This window comes from Labrus bergylta, chromosome 14 (assembly GCF_963930695.1).
Source record: "Labrus bergylta chromosome 14, fLabBer1.1, whole genome shotgun sequence".
Classification (NCBI taxonomy): Eukaryota; Metazoa; Chordata; class Actinopteri; order Labriformes; family Labridae; genus Labrus; species Labrus bergylta.
In genome coordinates, this window is record NC_089208.1 from 24,759,389 (window position 1) to 24,778,490 (window position 19,102).

Genomic DNA, 19,102 nt, shown 5'->3' on the forward strand with positions numbered 1-19,102 from the left:
TCGGTGAAATATATAGCCCATTATCAACACACACAGAGCAGTTTAGAAATGGTGGTTGACGTATCGTTGTTATTTCTGTTTACATTAGTTGATGTCGTATATGAGGGACAAAAAATGACTTAAGTATAAATAAATAAATGTTGGGAGAAATGCATACAATAATGTATAAATAAATATATATATATAAATAAATACATCAATAAATATATAATATATATATATAAATAAATGCAACAATTCATATAAAATTAATATATAAATAAATATATTCATATATTTATTTATATATTTCTGTGTCCATGTTGTACAAGGAAAAGTAAATATGTAAATTAAGTGGGCCGTCCTAATATTACTGAAGTAGGATTGGTCAATTTTGAAAAACAGACAGAAGCAAATTTACATATATACTTTTCCTCTTACGACCTGGACACAATAACTCAATTAATGTGGAAATGTATGCATTGATACATATATAACTGTAGAAATACGCTAATAAATGAATAAATACATGTAAAAAATATATAAATAGCCTTTTTCATTAACAAAGTGTATTTATTATTTATTCATTGATGTATTGTTTTCAGCATTTATATATTTATTTATATATTCATTGATGCATTTATTTAATTATTTATTTATACATTATTGTATGCATTTCTCCCAACATTTATTTATTTATACTTTAGTCATTTTTTTGTCCCTCATAGTCGTATTGACCACACGGCTAAAATATTAAGGTTACGACGTCTTTGTGGTGATATGTGTAACAGTGTGTATGTATGTGTGTAAGCAAGGGATAACCTGATACCTGTGTGTATGTCCCGCCGTACTTTCTCGTCCACCAATCTCAGCGGAGCCGGAAGTAAATGTGCTGTTGGCCGGCCATGTTTCAACGAGGGTTTGTTTACCTTCACAGACGCTGAGATAAGAAACAAACTTTTTTAAAACGATATATATATATATATATATATATATATATATGAAATCAGAAACAATAAGACAATGCATTAAATACATCAGCTGACTCACTTGGGGTGGTCCAATGTGAAACTGTCCATGGTGCTGAAACTATTCCCTCTCTGTTAAAGCTAAACGTTGACTTTCATATTAAACTGTTTCAAGGTGACATGGAAAGTTTCCTCTAATCACGCTTTGACTGTTTTATTGAATGCTTCTTGAAGGTGCTATAGAAGGAGCACTAACCCCCCTTCTGTCTGTAATACATGGCTCCAAATGTATAATTCACAAAATGAATGTGAAACATCAATCACATCTTAACATGATCACCCAGTGGCAGTCTAATACACATCAGTGCCTTCTTTCACGTCTTGCATAAGGTCAAATGAACTTAGAAATCACTGCTTTTTTTAAAGCTGTCAAAGACACATTGGCTGATTAAAAAAAATACATTGATCGATAGTTAGAGCAACAAAAAGAAAAATACATACACCCTTCACTTCTGATAGTTAGAGCAACAAAAAGAAAAATACATACACCCTTCACTTCTACATCCAGCTTTGATGGATATCTACACATTTATTCCCACATGCTGTGAAACAGTATTCCATTATTTACATGATATATTGCATGTTACATTCTTGATTACTTGAATGATTAAGAATTAAAAACCTTGACATTGGCGCACATCGGTTAGTGTTAAACTTGCACTGCTTTATCATTAAGTCTAACTTTTAGGATTCATTCACCATCACTATTTTAATTTTAAAATTTGACCCTTTACGTTTCATCAATCCACTCGAAACATCTTTACATAATAAGAGTGCAACAACTACCAACCGAGTTTTATTGTTTTGTTAACAATCAATACACAGGTACACCTATAAACAAAAAAATAAACTGCACACTTGTATTTGATACAGATACCTAAAACGTACATGAATATTGCTACTGCTGGTATGCATTTGACATCTCAAATAAAAGTACAGTTTGCCTGGAGGCCTTTAAGAGGCCAGTTTCAACAGATGTTTTTATTATGGTTACACACCCCATTAGCTTAGCTAAGAAAACAAATTCCATTTTTACCATCCGTACAATGTACCATGACACACTGCATATAGAAAGATTGAAAACCCTTTTCACAGCAGCTATACAAATTTATTGCGATGCTATCACAGAACAGAGACACAACCAACACACGTGATGCACAGTTCTGATAGGAGAGCTCCAGTACTAGCTATTTTAGCTTTTATTGATCAAATTGGTTAAGAAAACTGCATGAGTACAAGAGTTAACATAGAGGAACAAAGCATACAAACATTCTAAAACACTGTTCTTCATCATAAACAATAAAACAATGAGTTGCCCTGTGACTTTGTCCATCCCCACCCCAGCACAGATTACAAACACTGTCCCTTATAAAGCATATGGAATGTAATCCACGCAGGCAAATCTCTTCCCGTTGTTTCCCCAGCTCCTCCGTTGTGCGTGCGTGTTGTCACTGTAACCTGTCCCGCACCCTCCCCTCCTTCACATTTAAAACTAAAATGAAATCCACCAACAGTAACAACAATGACCGCAATTTTCTATGGCGATGCAAAATTGTGGGATGTGATGAAATTCCCGTCTCCAAATTGACTTTTTTTTCTTTCATTAAAAAAAAGTGTTCTCTACAATCAAACTACTAAAAAACCTGTATTTAGAAAATAGTTGATAAAAATATTCCCCTGAATTGTACAAGAAAAGAGGTACAGGGAGCACTGGTAAAAGACGTGGAGATGTTATTCTGCTGCCTCCTCCTCTTCTTCTTCTTCTTTATCATCAGCTGCTTCTTCTGTAGCTGGTGCCTGAAAAAAGAAAAAGAAAACAGGGTGTCAACAAGTTGGATCAACATGTTGAAAATCGTTATTTTACATGTTTAGATTTTATTTTCTGAAACTTACTTCTTCCTCAACTTCCTCCTCAGCTTTGGCTTCGCCATTCTCTGCAGGGGCCTCTGGTTCTTTCTCCTCAGGCTTCGCCTTCTCTACCTCCTTGACTTTCTTGGCCTTAGCTGGTGCCTTCTGTAAACATATAACACAAAATATTAAACATGTTAGTCTGTGTGTCTCCTGTAGGCCGTAGAGTGTGTATGTTTTATCATAACTAATCAAAACAAGATCGTACCTTTTGCTTTGGTTTCACCTCGGTCTTTGTTTCAAATAGCTGGGGGGGAAAACAAAACATAAATGTCAGCAGGAGGAATGCAGTACACTTTATGTCTGACAGAGTCTGGACTTGTCTGCACTTACCTTTTCCAACCTGCGAGACCTCCTCTTGGGCTGCAGAAAAGAAAAGACAGGGGGGGGTTACTTCAAACTTCAGACTTTGGCATGTTGCTGACCCCTGGTGGTTTGGGGTTTAATTGCTTTAAAAAAACAATAAAAAAAAACCTCCTACATTATGTTTTTATAGTATGATATTCTGATCAATCCTTACCCCTGACTCGTCTCCTGCAGTGGCATTCTGTAGAAGAAGAAAAGATTCAAATGAGGGAAGTTGACTGAAGTTGTTGGGTTAAGATGTTGGTGGGGGAGAGGGGGGCATGGGCATAGGAGTGTTATGTAACCCAAAAGTGGGCGTTTTCGCACAGAATATTAGCCTATGGCTGTGCATGTAGTATCGTGCATGTTTTAGTTGGGAGCAAGCAATATGATTGGCTTCTAGCTTTTGGCACAAAGGAAACAATAACCAAGAAAATGTCTCAAACAGAACTCATATGGATACTTATCAGCATGATAACAATTGTTGTAATTATCACAATCACACGTTACATGGCTACATGTAAACTCCTTTGGGGACTACTTTTACTCGCGGACGAATAAAAAAACATTCAGTGTTTCATGCCCGGGTTTGAAAGCGTGATAAAGAAAGCATGTCGTCGTTTAAACAGCATCCTCGTGTCCTCATGCTCTCTCTCCGATGGAGGAGGGGACGGACTCCGCCTCCTTCTCCATCCATTCATTGGTAATAAAATTGGATTGCCAGCGAACGGAGGGAGGAAAAAAACGAGCAATGTAGAGCGTGTTCCCGCCATGAATTTGAAAAAGAGACTACGTCGATGTGCTAGCAGATTCTCCTAAAACCCCCAGCAACAAGAGCAGCGCTTCTCTGACGGAGGCCATTGCATAACCTACGAGTGGCCTGAGCCGACAAAACACAAAAAGCCTACACGACGAACGCCTTCTAAGAAATGCATGATCACCGGGGGAAAACCCAGGATGTGAACATAAAGTACACATGCATACCACAAACATTTAACACGATAAAAACACGTTAGACTCGTTTCACTAGCGGAACAAAAAGCGAAACAAACAATAAAAGTGCTCACAAAACGAGCAATATTATTATTATGTAAGCTGAAATCGTGCACAATAACGTCGCATTATTACTACAAAACGCTTATTTTGCAAAAGAAACTTTCATTTCCAGCGTGACGACCCCCAATTGGAAACAATCAATATGCCGCCAACTTTCTCTGCAGAAAAAAAAGCCCCTCCGTCGACACAGAAAAGGGCTCTGCTATGTCCCGCGATGCATTAAAACTGCATAAATTCACAATTGCATTCGTGCATATCACAATCCTGCGGTAAATTAACCCTATGCACACGGAAAAACCAATTGGCACAAAGATAATCACTGCATGAGAACAGATAAGACCAAGAATCAGCCACTTGATGAAATCAAAACAGACGCTATAAACACAACTAAAACTCCGCGCTGCACGGCGCTTACTTAAGACGATCACTAACAAGAGAACACGGACATTTTTAAACAACATTACAAACAACTATGGCTCTGTAACAAGCCCATTGCACTCATTGCAGTTGTGGGTTATAAACGCTGTATCACTGAATGCATGAAAGATGTCGGTCTACTCACTCTCCTTCTAGGCATGGTTGGTTTGTGTGGGGTTGTTTTTCTTAAAGAAGAAAAACTGAACTAAATGTAACTCGGTACAGGAGCAAAACACACAATGGTATATTCAGGATAAAGCTGTGCCAATAATACAGTCTAACACGGCGCTGCGAGACGTTAATGTTCCATAGGAAGAAAAACTAGCTCAAACCGGATTGGATTCTCCCCCTCCCACCCTATTCAAACCGTTAGACTTCCACAGTGATTGACGGGGCTAAATCCCGCCCCCGCGCGTCGCTGAGTGGACGCCGCTGTGGTCAGCAACTCGATTTCAAATCCGGGCCTATACCTGTTTGGATACGTCACACGTCAGTCACCAAATGCGGCGAGCTATTTGTCCATGTGCAACCATCTGCTTTAACGAGGCAAATTGTCTTTAACTGTGTCCTTCACCTTATTGTCGTCACCACATTTTGTATGAAAGAATAACCGAGCTTTTACAGTGAAACATCTTCAAAGTAAAAACCTAACTATGTGCCTCTCAGACAACGACTAAAGCCATGTGTATCAGTGGAAGGTCGAAAAAGGGGTGTGTGCTCCTTCAGCCAAGTCTTTTGTATTTTAGCTTGGGAAAATGGCGACAGGATACGAGCAGATACAGCTCTTAGCATGTGTGTGCCCTGAAGGAGCAGTCCGCTTTCTGCAGGGTGGTCTCCGTCCTGCTTCATGTGCGCATGGCTTTAGTGGAAACCACCGCTGTGTCTCTAGTCTTGAAGTCGTTTCAGACATGTCAGCACGTAAAGTTCATTCATTTCCCCCGAGTGAAAGACGCAGACACAAACTGCCCTGACCGTGTTAGCTCTTATTTGTTCTCTGCTTTGAGGAGACCCTGAGCATAGTCAGAGTGAAAGGAGACCGTCAATCCGACATGTTTTCTTTATTGTAAGTGTTTCTACATAATCTTAGGTACTGATTTAAAAGACATGCCACAGACTACAATCTGTTATAAACCCCCCATAGGCTCCTCTCAGTCCATAAAGCAGTTATAACGAGGAGGAGATGTGAACTTATTGAGCATTTCCTTCCCATATGGTCTCTATTAATTGTCAAAACTATCTGTGAGGACAAAGATTAGTCTGTGTTGTGAGCCTGCTTTATATTAGGCTTATTCATATAACCCTAGTTTAGGAATCACTGAGGGCATCCCATCATTTTGACTCAATTCAAATATAATACATTCTCAAGAAAGTGAGAAAAAGAAAATAGTAGTTTTCAAGTGACCTACTGGCACAACAGTGTAACGTCAATACTGTGTTTAGAGATTCGATAAATGTGCCTATTTGTGGATGCTTTGCTGTTTAGACTATTTGATTTCATCACAGCTGATATGACACTCATCGTTGTATCTGTACTGTAAGCATTGGTTTGAGTTACATGATACCCTATATAGCCTACTACAGTATGTGTTTGTTTATTTATTAGGACCAATAGAAAAGTTTCCAACTTTTATTGGCCTATCTCAAAGATTGGTCCTTTTTTAACCGACGTTTACCATAAAAGACCCCTAAAGGTTTTGATATGCTTTGACAATGTGCTTTAAGTTTCTCTGCTGACAGTCTTAAAGAACTTTGTGATCATGCCTAAATATATATCCAAAAGTCAGCTTCTATTGTAACTGGCTAAATTAATTGTTATTTTTGTGTTGTGCATCATTTTAGGATCTGCTTGTTTTGAGAATTGGCGTTGTTTTGTCTTGGATCCTTTTGTATATTTTGCAAATCATTTTTAGAGCCTTCTGTAACCCAATAGTGAGTCCCCAAATGTTCACTATAGGCAGCCTTTTTTCCTGTGATGTCAGCTCAGGGTTGGAAGCTCTCTTTATAATGTTGCACTGCAGTAATGTCGAAATGTTATTAAGTACCAAATCTAACAAAATCTAACTTTTCCCTGCTTCCTGTTTGATCAGAAACTGAGAAGTAACCTGCTTTTGAAAATAGAGGGGATGGGGCATATCTTAGGGTGACATGACTCGTAGGCCATTACTTTTTAAAAAATAATATTTTATCTTGCATTTTCCGTCAAAAATAATACACACATCACAAATCATCAAAGTATAACGAGGACTTACACAATCTCCATAAAATTAAACAGTTTACAGAAATTCATATGTGGTGTCTTTATAGCATTGCAGCCAATCTGTGGAAGCAACAAAACATGTAGTACAGGAAGAAAAGCTGATTCACTTCATTTTTTTATGAGTTTAGTGCTAGTATAACTTTCCCCCATGTGTTTTCAAATTGTATTACTTTGTTCCTTTCAGTGGCTCTTGTCTTTTCCAGGTTCAGATAATAGAACAGTTAATTTTTCCAGTGTTTCGGTGTAGGAGGAGATGTAGATTTCCAATGTTGTAGCAATATTTTCTTAAATATAACTGAGGAAAAAAGAATATCCCAACTAAGTGGATGTCGCACACTATTGTAATATCCTGAGAAATGCAAAGTGCTGGATCGAAATGTATTTGTATTTCCAAAAGCTCAGATAACCAGCGCTCTCTTTCAGAACAAACTTTCTGAATTTGACAACAGTCCCAAAAAGAATGAATAAATGAATCTGTTACACCACATTTCAGACAATTCCCTGAGACATTTCTATCATATTTATTAATTTTATCTCTTGTACAGTATGTTTATAGGCCATTATTGACAGCTAAGTCACAAGAGAATTTCATAGCTTAAAGAACCATTTACTCGCCTATAAGAGAAAACTAGCAAGTGTAGCTAGCAAGCTAATTTAAGTGTTAGCTCAGGTGTTGTGCAACACAATCAATCACAAAGGGAGCTAGGAACTGGTTGTTTGTTAATCAGTGGTCAGTAGCCAGTTTGCAAAAGGGTCGTCACAATACACAAAACTAGATTTTTAAACAGTCATACGATTCTAGTCAACAACAAAAAAATTATCGTTACCTGTTCAGATACCAAGGCAACAAAAATAGAAATCCTATGCACCCAATATTGGATCATTCTTGTTTTTTAATTACAATGTGCACATTGTCCTAGTTGTCAGTGCTCCCTCTTTCCTTTGCAGCAGCTTTTGCTTAAATGTTCTTACCAGTTTTATGTAAGCTTGGGAACAATACTATTGATAATTAAATAACAGAGATTGAATTGTTTTAAAACAAGTGGTATCAAAAAGTATTGAAGTGTATTTCCAATATTCTTTTGTTAGCAATGGATTGCAAACATGCATGTTTTAACACTAAACTGTCATTTTTTAAAAACTTTTTGTAATGTTTTATTCTGCTTTTTACTCGGTAATGATTTAACCTGCAACATCGTCATCGGTCCAATCATAAAACAAAAGTTTCCTCTCAACTCAGAGCGTTTAAATGATCTCTGTTCTCAGGTCGGCCAGGTATCCTTCACTTTAAAGAGTCCACATCTCAACTATGAGTTTCAGAAAGCAAAACCACATGTAATTCACATGTTTCTTTGAACCTAACAACTGGAATGATTTCTATAATGCAATGGAGTTTTAAGAGTTTTTAATGGAGTCTCTCAGTGTTGTAAAAGGAATGGACTGCTGAAGTCTGTAAGCAAACAGCAATAGATATTTGAAGTTAGACCCGATGACCCCTATGTCTGCACGGTCTCCTCCTGTGGGTCTGTAGTGTTGCACTTGGTTGTTGGTCAAATGAACTGATTCAATCCACAATTAAAAACGTCACTTTTTAAATTCCCACTTGTACTTTGAGTTTGAAGGTATCACTGGGAGCAGTCCGTCTCACTGGGACATACAATCTGGTATCTGGTGTGAAACCCTTTTAACAAACAGGCCAGATTCACAGTGAGCTGACATGTCCTGCAGGGCTGCATTCAGCAACAGTTTCAGAACACATTGAATTTGAATTTGTTTGGAGTAGCCCTCCAACCACGTCACACCTGTCTGCGACTTTTAACCACTAACAAATGGTTGAATACACACGTCAGATCTCTGACTCTGTGGCTTATACTGTTGAATCTATAGAAACCTAAAAGCCTGTTCTGGAGGTAATGTTTGGAATAGACTGGAAAACTACTTCCTCATAAGTTCAGTGAATCAGTCCTACACTGTTATAATGATCTCAGTCACCTCATTCTAGTTCTCTATTCACATTAATGACTTTTTTTAGAGACAGAGACTGCAGGGTGTGATGTTCTTGTGGGTTGCAAATTTGCAGAAAGACCCCAATTTGACACCCTGCAGATTCCCACAGTTTGTTCAAATAAAATTATTCTGACCACTCCTTTGTGGGCACAGAGATGAAAACAATTAGGCCCAGTCACATGCTGATGCTTTCACCATTATTATGGTAATGATATCAAGAGTTTACTTCACCCTATACTGACGGACAACTTGATGGAAGACAATGGGTGATGCATTAATCAGATACCTGTATCTCTTGGTTGCAGAACAGCTACCTTCATTTAACAGACTACAATGCAGACTATTGTTGTCTGCAGTGAAAGTTCAAACACTTTTAAACCCTTACACGACTTCCTAACTCTAAAAAGTATACAAAGTTACTGATCCCATCTCATTTGGAGCTAAAGGTGAATTACAGAGGTGGTGCATGTACTGACTTTATGTAATCGCACCCTAATCAACAGAAGAAGAGCGCGACCTTTCCTATGTCTGATGTGGTCAGTGATACAGAAATAACCTGAATAAGAATATTGTACTTTAAGGGTCTAGGGACAGTTTACGATGAAGCAGTGTGAAAAACATTGTTTCACAGCCAACATATTGTCAGGACAGGTTGGTGTTATCATTTCATCATTTCATGGCCCAGTACAGCAGGACAAAAACCTTTGGTGATGCTGCTTTCAGCTGTTACGCTCCGAGACTGTGGAACAACCTTCCTGAGGGTCTGAGAGGAGCCCAGAATATTGAGATTTTTAAACGCAGTCTGAAAACTAATTTATTCAGTCTGACTTTTATATAGTGCTTCATATAAACTTATCTAAACTGCTTCAGAATCATTAGAAAATACCTCTCATTTAGTACAGCTCAGCTATATATGCATGCTATGATATTATCACATATATCATACTGCATCAGTTCTTGGTCTCAAGCTTCACAAACAACTTTAAAGCCAATCATATTCCTATATAACCAATCATTAAAAATCATGGACAAAAAACCGATAAGATGGCACCATTGTCGTGTATTAGAGGTGCACAATATGTTTAGCTTTGAAAGCTTCATTAGCTACTGCAACCTCAAATTAATGTTTAAATGTCTGCATTGTCTGGCACCTTCTCTGTTTGATGAATTTGTAACGAGACACCAGGATTCAAGTCAAATCAACACACGCGCTTTAGTAAGCGGTAATTGTTGCATTCCAATGCGAAAAACCTCTTTTGGACAATCAGCCTTCTCTGTTATTGGAGCTAATCTATGGAATGGTCTACCCACTGAACTGAAAATGCTACACAGTTTAAATGATTTTAACAAAGGTATTAAATCATGGCTGAAGGAGAAACAATATTGTTCTCACACCTAAACGCACACAAGCTCGTATATTTCTCTCTCTGTAACTGTATTTTATCCCTGTTGCATTCATAACTGTGATGTATTTATAACTGAGCTGTTTTCTTTTTCTTACCCTTTTTATCTTTATCTCTGTTGTTTCTAAAAACCTCCCGCAGACAGGTGTTGCAAATTAGCATTTTGCTATAAACACTAAGAGCAGTGCATCTGGAACTTGTGCATGGTTAAATGTTACAGCACCAATGTTACTGTATGTCCATGTTAAACAAACAAACAAATAAATAAATAAATAAATATAAATTCAAATCTTAACATTATTGTATTGTCTTTTTTATCATACTATAATCTTAAATATTCTTCTCCTATGTATTAATTTTAATATCTTGTTGCTTTTATGTGTCATATTTTATTTTTTCATTTTTATATATTTTTTAAATTCTTATTGGTGCGCATTAGTCTCTAAATGATTTCATAAACTACTTTTTCGTCAATAATTTTCTGCACTCTTGTAAAGCACTTTGAACTGCAATTTAATTCATCTAAAAGGTGGTGTATAAATAAAGTTTGATTGATTGATTGATTGATTGATTGATTGATTGATTGATTGATTGATTGATACAGCGACGACTGTAACTTTATAACCAAGCTATGTGCTGGTCCAATCACCACAAAAACATACTTCCCCTTAGTTGAATTCATATCAATCCTGCACAAATACAGCCTGGAAAGCTGCAGTTCTGCTGCTTAAAAAACAATGTGCAATAAGGGTTTCTGTGCAGTATATGATTATCTTAAGGAAATTAGAAATCTGATAAAATAGTGGTATGTTAATAGAAACATGTAGCTACTTCAGTAAAGTAGTTTAACATTAGCCTACTTTTTGTGATATTGCATCAAGCTGATAATACTTAGAATCTATTTTTTATAATTATGTTGAACCCAGGCCTTTTTCGAATCCTGGTATTCCAGCTTTACTCAATGATTATGGAGTTTTTCCAACACTGTTTTTCTTCAAACACACATCACACAAACCAGTGAGTCATGTTAGTTCAGTAATAACCCTCTAAAGTTAGCCCACATGTTTGGAGGAGATATAATACAACCCTCTGACACCGTCTGACAAGCAGTTACCTAAAGACTCTTCATTCTATGCAAATCATGTAATAACATCCAAGGCTATACCATCGTTTTAATCGTTTTGCAGGACTGCTTCGTCTTTAGTAGTATATAGGAAGAGAGTGGGATTTTCTGGCACAACTTAAACAACTAAAGGTGCATGAACATTAAAAAAGGTTGAAGAGGTCAAAAAGCTGCAGCTACACTTGTATGAAGATCAACTTTACTAACTCATTAGACCATTATACTATTTAGACTGTAGTAAGCATATAGGCTTATGCAAGTTTCCCTCCAAATCTATAGGTATCTACTTAGGTACCCCCATAGGGTATTCCAACCCCCATTTGAGGAAAAAAATGTCTTTAAACTGTAACATAAGGATCTAAAAGTATGACACAGGGGACGGGGGTAGCCTACAGCTTAACCAAACAGACTGGAACAGAAAACACACGAAAACATATTTTAAAGAGGGAACTGCAGGCTATTGATCCAAGTTGTGTTCAAAACAACATGGAGTCAGCTTTACTCCTTCAGCAGTTTTTTTGCAGAATTCAAAATGGAGGAAAAAGTTGCAGCATGGCTTCCTAAAAAAAAAAAACAACTGACTACTCTTTAAAGGTGAAAAACCCCCATGTGAATGGTGGTGGTTCTGATGCCACAGTGAAAAGTTCAGTTGAAAAGTGGAGGGCTGAGTGTACATTTCTTTGTTCTTTTTTGAGAAATCTTGCTGTGCAGGACATCTACAATCAGGAGGTTGCAGCTCTCTGCTGGAGTCTCCCAGTAAAGATACTATACATACATGACGTAGCTGGAGGAGGGGGAAGATACAAAGGCTGGGCTGAGGGAGGGGGCAAGCGTGAGGTAGTTCTCAAATAACAATGCCTTTGTTGTGTGGAGTGTGGAGGAGCCCCTCCGTCACAGCTGCTGCCTGTTGCTGCCTTTTCCCTCCATTTTACTCTGTCGGTTTTCCCTCTCCACTCGTAAGAACGGGGAGGGGGAGGAGAAACAGGGCTGCTGCTCCAACTACTGCTCTGTCTGAAACAAAAAAAAACTGATTTAACTCACAGAAAGAGCTCAGTGGCTCTGGCTTGTTATGTTGTTTTATGTTTCTATGGCAGAATAACTTAGAGAATAAGAGAAATATAACTGAAGCTCTCGGGGTCAGTCTCAGAGGTAAACACTGGCATAATCCTCAGAGAAAGGTGACAGGATGAACGTAAAGGTGACCTCATCTAAAGCCTCTTTGACAGTCGGCGACTCCTTCATTAGGCTTCCTCACTTCACTCTTACACAAACACTGTGAGTGTAGCTGCAGGTTTCAGAGGCTTGTGGATCTTGCAGAAACAGGTTAGACTGGGCAGCTGTGTATGTAAACAAACACACTTGTCTTTGCACCCTCCCCCTGTTAAGAAATCCACACAGATGTAGAATGAGCCGCAGGCGGAGAGGGAGACGGCGAGTGGATCAGTTGGATGTGGGGAAAGTCTCTCTCCTTCTCTCCCGTACTTAAGTGGATTTCACTCTCGCAGTGAATGCAGCCACCAGTAGAGCCAGATTACACCAGTATGTGTGTGTGAGAGGGGCTCCAGTTCCCAGCATGGCATGAACACACACCAACATGTAGGACAAACCCATAAAAACAGCAGCTGTATCAGCCTTCTGTGCACTGGGAATAATATGGAATTAGGGGTGCATGATAATATTTTGAAGGCTACATATCATTGGATAATATTTGAAGTTATGGTGACAAACATTGTGCAGATGTTGTGTTTATAATACATTTCACTGCACCTTCATAGACAGTAGGTGGCAGTATGTAAATCTGTAAATATTGAATTTTTCATGTGTAAAGTATGTTGAAAGAGTTGTCTTATATTTAACAGGACTAAAGAGAAGCAGTGTTTCAGACTTCATGCTTCTACACACAGGACACACCCACTTCACTACACAGCCTGTCGGTTTAAATCCTTTACCTGACTAACATGGTGCCTTCACTGAGGGGTGTGTCATGCAGCAGGCGTGTCTTGTGCGCTGCGCTGTTGTGCATCTGCAGGAAGATCTACAGGGAGGATGAAGTGGACAAAAACAAGTGCGTACGTCTGCATCAGCATTCTGCCAAAAATTAAATGAAGCATCGGCATGTCGGATATTGGGGCGGAAAAAAAATCCAATATCCTGAATTTCCATGGTAACCTCTGTCGTGTTTGTGCAGATAATTCAATCTTTGGCAATTTAAAACAGTTGTTCAAAATGCATTCTAAAACAAAATCCAACTTTTCTCTCAGATTTTTTTTTCATAAAATAAGGAAATAGGAGCTCAAATGTGTTGAACGATGATACTCATATAATGCCTCTTAAGCTGGGTGAGTCCACACTGCCCCGTTAAGAGACCCGTCTGTCCCACATGAATCAACCGGCTGTTTAGTAAAGAACCATAACCTGCCTGCAAGCGCACAAGCGCCCCCGTGCTGGGATAACAGAATGTGTAGCATGAAAGGGCTTTTTTTTGATTGGTCAAGACTTCACATGATAGCATCTTCATGATTTCTTCACTTTTTTGGGGGGAATGGAACAATATTTTAGGTCCCAAACTGTCAGATATAAACAAATAGAAGTTTAGTCATTTCTTGTTGGCCAGCTGTACAAGAAGGAGGACCCAGGCCCCCAAAAGGCGACAGGACGCCCCTGGGTGTTCATCTTTTAATTGTACATTTCCACTGAGTGGGGTACACAGGCTTGAAGGGTGCACATGCATTTTACAGGTTTTCCTGGATGGAACTGTTCACTTATTTAGTTTCTGTTTGCTGTGGCTGCTTATTTAAATTATTTACACTGTCAGGGGTGAAGGGGAACTCCATCATCCATTTAAAAAAGAAAAAGAAAGGCGGACTGATGCAGCAGGCACAGATTTAAATTCAATGGTAAAATTGTGACTGATTATGTCATTTTCTCCAGGTGACGCTTACTAGTCATCGATTTATTAACAGTTTATTCTCAAGCAAACCAGCCTGGATATGTTAATCAAATGAAGGTTAAAGATGTAAATTCTCAAGAATGCTTAAAAACATCCATCATGAAAGTATACAGAAATGAAGAATGATGATAAATGTCTTTAAAATATCCCGTGCAAGATTCTTAAAATAAGATGACGGGTTGTATTTGTCCGGCAGTGAAAGGAGTGTGTGTTTGGAGGGACGTGTTCCTGACCTGCCTTTAACACACACACACACACACACACACACACACACACACACACACACACACACACACACACACACACACACACACACACACACACACAGAGATCTACATGAGACAGAGGGGCGGGGGCTTGGCGCAGCAAAAACACACCCTAATAAGCTCAGTTTCAATAAACCTCAGCCGGCTTCCAACCATTGATTAGCCAACAGCTGACATAACAAAAACAAATCCCACAATGACTGTTAATGAATGAACTGAAGGCGTGTCCCTTTTTGTTAGGACAGTGTTGCATTGTGGGGGTCGTATCTTATGCTCTCAGATAAGGGGGGCAATTGAACGGCACTAATCTGTGGCTGCAGACAATGAAATGAAACAATAGGAGGCTCGAGCGCCCGAGAAGTCAAGCAGCCGACACAAGATGAAGCCCGTATGATGAGTTATGACTGCTGATCTCTGACACGGCGGCTCTGGTGGCAGAGGAGGCCTCTCACTGCAGGGCCACATGCTGTTACTGACCCTCCCCCACTATCTACTTCCTGTTTTTCATGCTTGTCTGCTCACTTCTGCCTATACAATACCAGCTGTGTCTGGAGACATTCCAGCTCGCTCTATACCGCCACCCTTATAAATCTATGACTGTGGGCCAAGGAGCCAATAAACAGAGGGGTGAATAGACAGATCTCTCCCCCCCCCCCCCCCCCCCCCCTCCCGTCGCATCATATGAGAAATGCTAATCAGGAGGCTTCTACACGGCTTAGAAAGGCTTCACCCGCCAATCTGTTCCCCGGCTTCAGGAGACCCTATTTTTTTTATTATCTTTACCAGGTTTTACACACTGCTCAAATACTGATCTACTTAAGGAACTAAAAGGAAAAGAAAGGGGCGCAGAGAGGTTATTTGTATACAGATAGGTCCAGCTTATCAGTGTACACAATGTCCTGTTATTCACTTCATGTTAAAATGGAACATTTTGTGCAGGAGGACACAGAAACAGGCCCAACTATGACAGATCAACTGTGACAATAAAAACACAATCAGACCACTTTGGCTCATCTCATGTTTCTTATCATTTTACTCTCTTTGCATTTGGAGGGAAATTTTGCATCGATTTCAAAGCGCTCCTGATTTAACACTTTGCTGATTAAGAAGACTGATGTTGCAGTACCCTAATACACAATCATTATAAACCCTTCACATGTTCTATTCTATTGTGTTTGTTTATTTGAAGTGGACTTACAGTATCATTAGACTATGCACAAGTCCACCATGCAATGTTTGTAGTAGAATGCTCATTTACAACACCTGAGGGTTTGAGAAATAACAGGTAGAAATGAAAACAAATATCAAAACAGTGCAGTTATGAACACAATAAGACAAAATACATTTACACTCGCTCTGTATTTCAAATTTGTAATTTTTGCACATTTCATACTGGAGCAGTTTTGGGGGGAATTTCTTGCAAATTCCTGCAAAAACAAACAAACTATTAAAGTCATTAATTACACTTTTATCAGATTTATTTTTCTGGATTTACTCTGGTTTAGTTGGTTTATTCCTTGTTTTGTTTTTGCTTGTTTCCTAGTTTAGTCTTTAGTGTTTCCTGTTTTATTTTGTAGTTCTTATCCTCATGTTTCTCTCTGTTCTCGGGTGTTTTGCGTTCTCTGTGTGTCTGAAGTGTTTCCTGATTTATTTTGTCTCCAGTGTTTCTTGTCTTGTCTTTCTTCCTGCCTCCGTCTGTGTTTCCCTGCGTCTGTGTTTCCCTCCACTTCGGATTGCCCTCATTGTCTCACCTGTGTTTGATTACCCCAGTGTATTTCGTCTCAGTTCCTTTCCTCTTGGTGTCAGTTCTTCCTTGTGATTCCCTTTGGCTCCCTGTGTTTTTGACCGTTTGTGGATTTTTTCATTTTATACTTTTTTTCCTCGAGAAGTTAGCCTTGTTTTGCCTTTTTTTTGTTAAAATAACATTTTTTTCTTTTAGATTCTGCACTTGGGTCCTCTTCTTTGTTTTTCCTGACCTTGACATATTTTGTTGTATGTTCTGTTATTTCTTAGTTTTTATTACAGGAGGAGCACTGCTGCTTACTCTCTGTTTTCTCATCCTCTCCCTTTTGTTTTTGTTTTTATGCAAATTAAATGAACCATCAAAGTATTAATTTCAATAAACCATCTTACGGTTACAGTTATTGCATTGTTAATGAAGATGTTGGTCTAATTATATCATGAAAGGTCATAAAAGGAGCCATTTTGGATGTTTCACTCTATGATAGACTGTTATCAATATTTCTCCACCACTGCATAATGTGTATACTATAGTCTCTATTTCTGGACTAAAACTGAACCACAGATATGTTTTCTAAAGAAGGAGATGTATTCAATTTCCATCATTTATTTTTATCACTTTGGACTTAAATTAGTTTCAGTTAAATCACAAAAATGTTTATATAAATGTATAAACATAAAATTAAATATGTGCCTGGAATATTTGTTAACTACATTGTTATTTTTTTTTAAATGGCATATAACTGAACAAGAAGTTATTAAAACAAAAAGTGAAACCTACATTACTGTATGAATAAAGCGGAGCATTATATGTATCCTGATATCGTGATCCTACAGTGACCTCTAATGGCTAACACAGATAATATCACCCAGCGATTAACAGTTTCAGGTGAAGTTTGTTTTGCAGATCAATAGTTTGTTCAAAGTTCGTCAGACCGACACGTAGTGACATTCAGCACGGCAGCCTGTGTCAAGACGAGAGAGAGTCCAGGTGATGTTGGTGGTGATGACCTCGTTGCAGCCGTCCCAGCAACACTCATCAAGATGTATTTATAGTTTATGCAAGGCTGCAAGGTCACCACCACACTAATGTGTCTAATTGTTCTCCCAATACCCAACCTAACAGAACTCAACAACAGGGCCTTCACAAGCATTGCAACCTCAGAAGAACAGGACATCAAACACCCGCCTCCCCCCACTCCCCTCAGGACGGAGGTACAGAGCACTGAGGTGCAGAAGGGCTCACCAGCAAATTAATTAAAACTCAACCATTTATTTTATATTCACAACAAACCTCAAGCTGTTTTGAATTTGGACTGCAGTACAGATTTTAAAGAGGATATTATCCCCCTTCTCCACCTTTTCAAACAGTCCCCTGTGGTCTAAATGAAACATCTGTGCAGTGCTTTGGTCAAAATATAACATGAATCAAGCACCAGAGGAGGTTTGTGATCCTGTAGAAACCAGCTCTCTCAGAACGCTCCGTTCTGGTGTGTGTGTCTCTTTAAATGTAATGACCCCCCTGAGTTTTCCTGGTAGACATCACTCCTCTGTAACGAGAATAAAAATGGTGGACCTGGCCAAAAGTTTTGTTCTGGCTGGGGGTAGAGTCCATGGGTGGAGATATCAGGGGAGGGGAGGGGATTCTTTTACCAGAATCCGAATGTGACATCACAAGGAGAGCACATTTGAAACGGAACATTTTTCTCTGTGTTGTAAGACTTATGCAGACCACAAACAAAGGACTGGATGGATTTATTTCACATTTTGTGGGTTTGTAAACACTCAGGTTACCCAAATATATGTTCAAACACTGTAACACTGTAAACGTGGATTTGCATTATATGTCCCCATTAAAAGCTAAATGTCAATTTCTCCAGTGCATCAACACCATCCAGCCACAACTGCTGGAAGAGAAGCTGCAGTTGATGGGGGTGGACTCGTCCATCATCTCCTGGATTACTGACTACCTGACAGACAGACCACAGTTTGTCCGACTTGGCAGTGTTCAGTCTGGAATGGTGGAGAGCGGTACAGGAGCTCCACAGGGGACTGTGCTGTCTCCTTTCCTTTTCACCTTGTACACCTCTGACTTTAAATACAACTCCAGGTCATGCCACTTGCAGAAGTTTTCTGATGACGGTGGTTGGGTGTATAAGTGATGGGCAAGAGGGGGAGTACAGAGAGCTGGTGGATAACTGATTTTGAACATGGATAAGACCAGGGAGATGGTGATTGACTTCAGAAGGAAGAGGACAGAGCCACCACCGCTGTGCATCCTGGGAGAGGATGTGTCTGTGGTGGAGGAGCACAAGTACCTGGGTGTCAACATAGACAACAAACTGAACTGGAAGGCCAACACTCAGGCTGTGTACAAGAAGGGGATGAGCCGACTCTACTTTCTGAGGAAGCTGAGATCCTTCAACGTGTGCAGCAAGACTAAGACACTGGACAAACTCATTAAGAAGGCCTGCTCTGTGATAGGCTGCAAGCTGGACTCTTTTGTAGTGGTGACAGAGAGGAGGATTCTGAACAAACTGTTATCCATTACCCGCAATTCACGGTTTTGCTCCGTCGGACGGCTCGCGCCCATTCACACTGGATCCGTTTCTGGGACGTCAGC

The 19,102-nt window shown here is 39.1% G+C and overlaps 1 protein-coding gene across 1 annotated transcript; it reads right to left on the bottom strand.

The window, feature by feature from the left end:
* Positions 1-1,790: 1,790 nt before the first annotated feature.
* hmgn1b (high mobility group nucleosome binding domain 1b) lies at positions 1,791-5,062 on the bottom strand. Its single transcript, XM_020631226.3, has 6 exons — positions 4,879-5,062; positions 3,436-3,462; positions 3,249-3,278; positions 3,124-3,162; positions 2,901-3,020; positions 1,791-2,804 (listed from the first exon to the last, which is right to left on the bottom strand). Exons 1-6 carry the CDS (start codon positions 4,891-4,893, stop codon positions 2,739-2,741), a joined length of 297 nt encoding a protein of 98 aa, XP_020486882.2. The 5' UTR covers positions 4,894-5,062; the 3' UTR covers positions 1,791-2,738.
* Between the last annotated feature and the right edge of the window lie 14,040 nt (positions 5,063-19,102).

Excerpts from the sequence above, each read along its gene's own strand:
- hmgn1b (XM_020631226.3), bottom strand. Across the intron at positions 3,021-3,123 it reads AGGTGAAACCAAAGCAAAAG|AAGGCACCAGCTAAGGCCAA; the intron begins GTACGATCTTGT and ends ATATGTTTACAG. Across the intron at positions 2,805-2,900 it reads AGGAGGAAGTTGAGGAAGAA|GCACCAGCTACAGAAGAAGC; the intron begins GTAAGTTTCAGA and ends TTCTTTTTTCAG.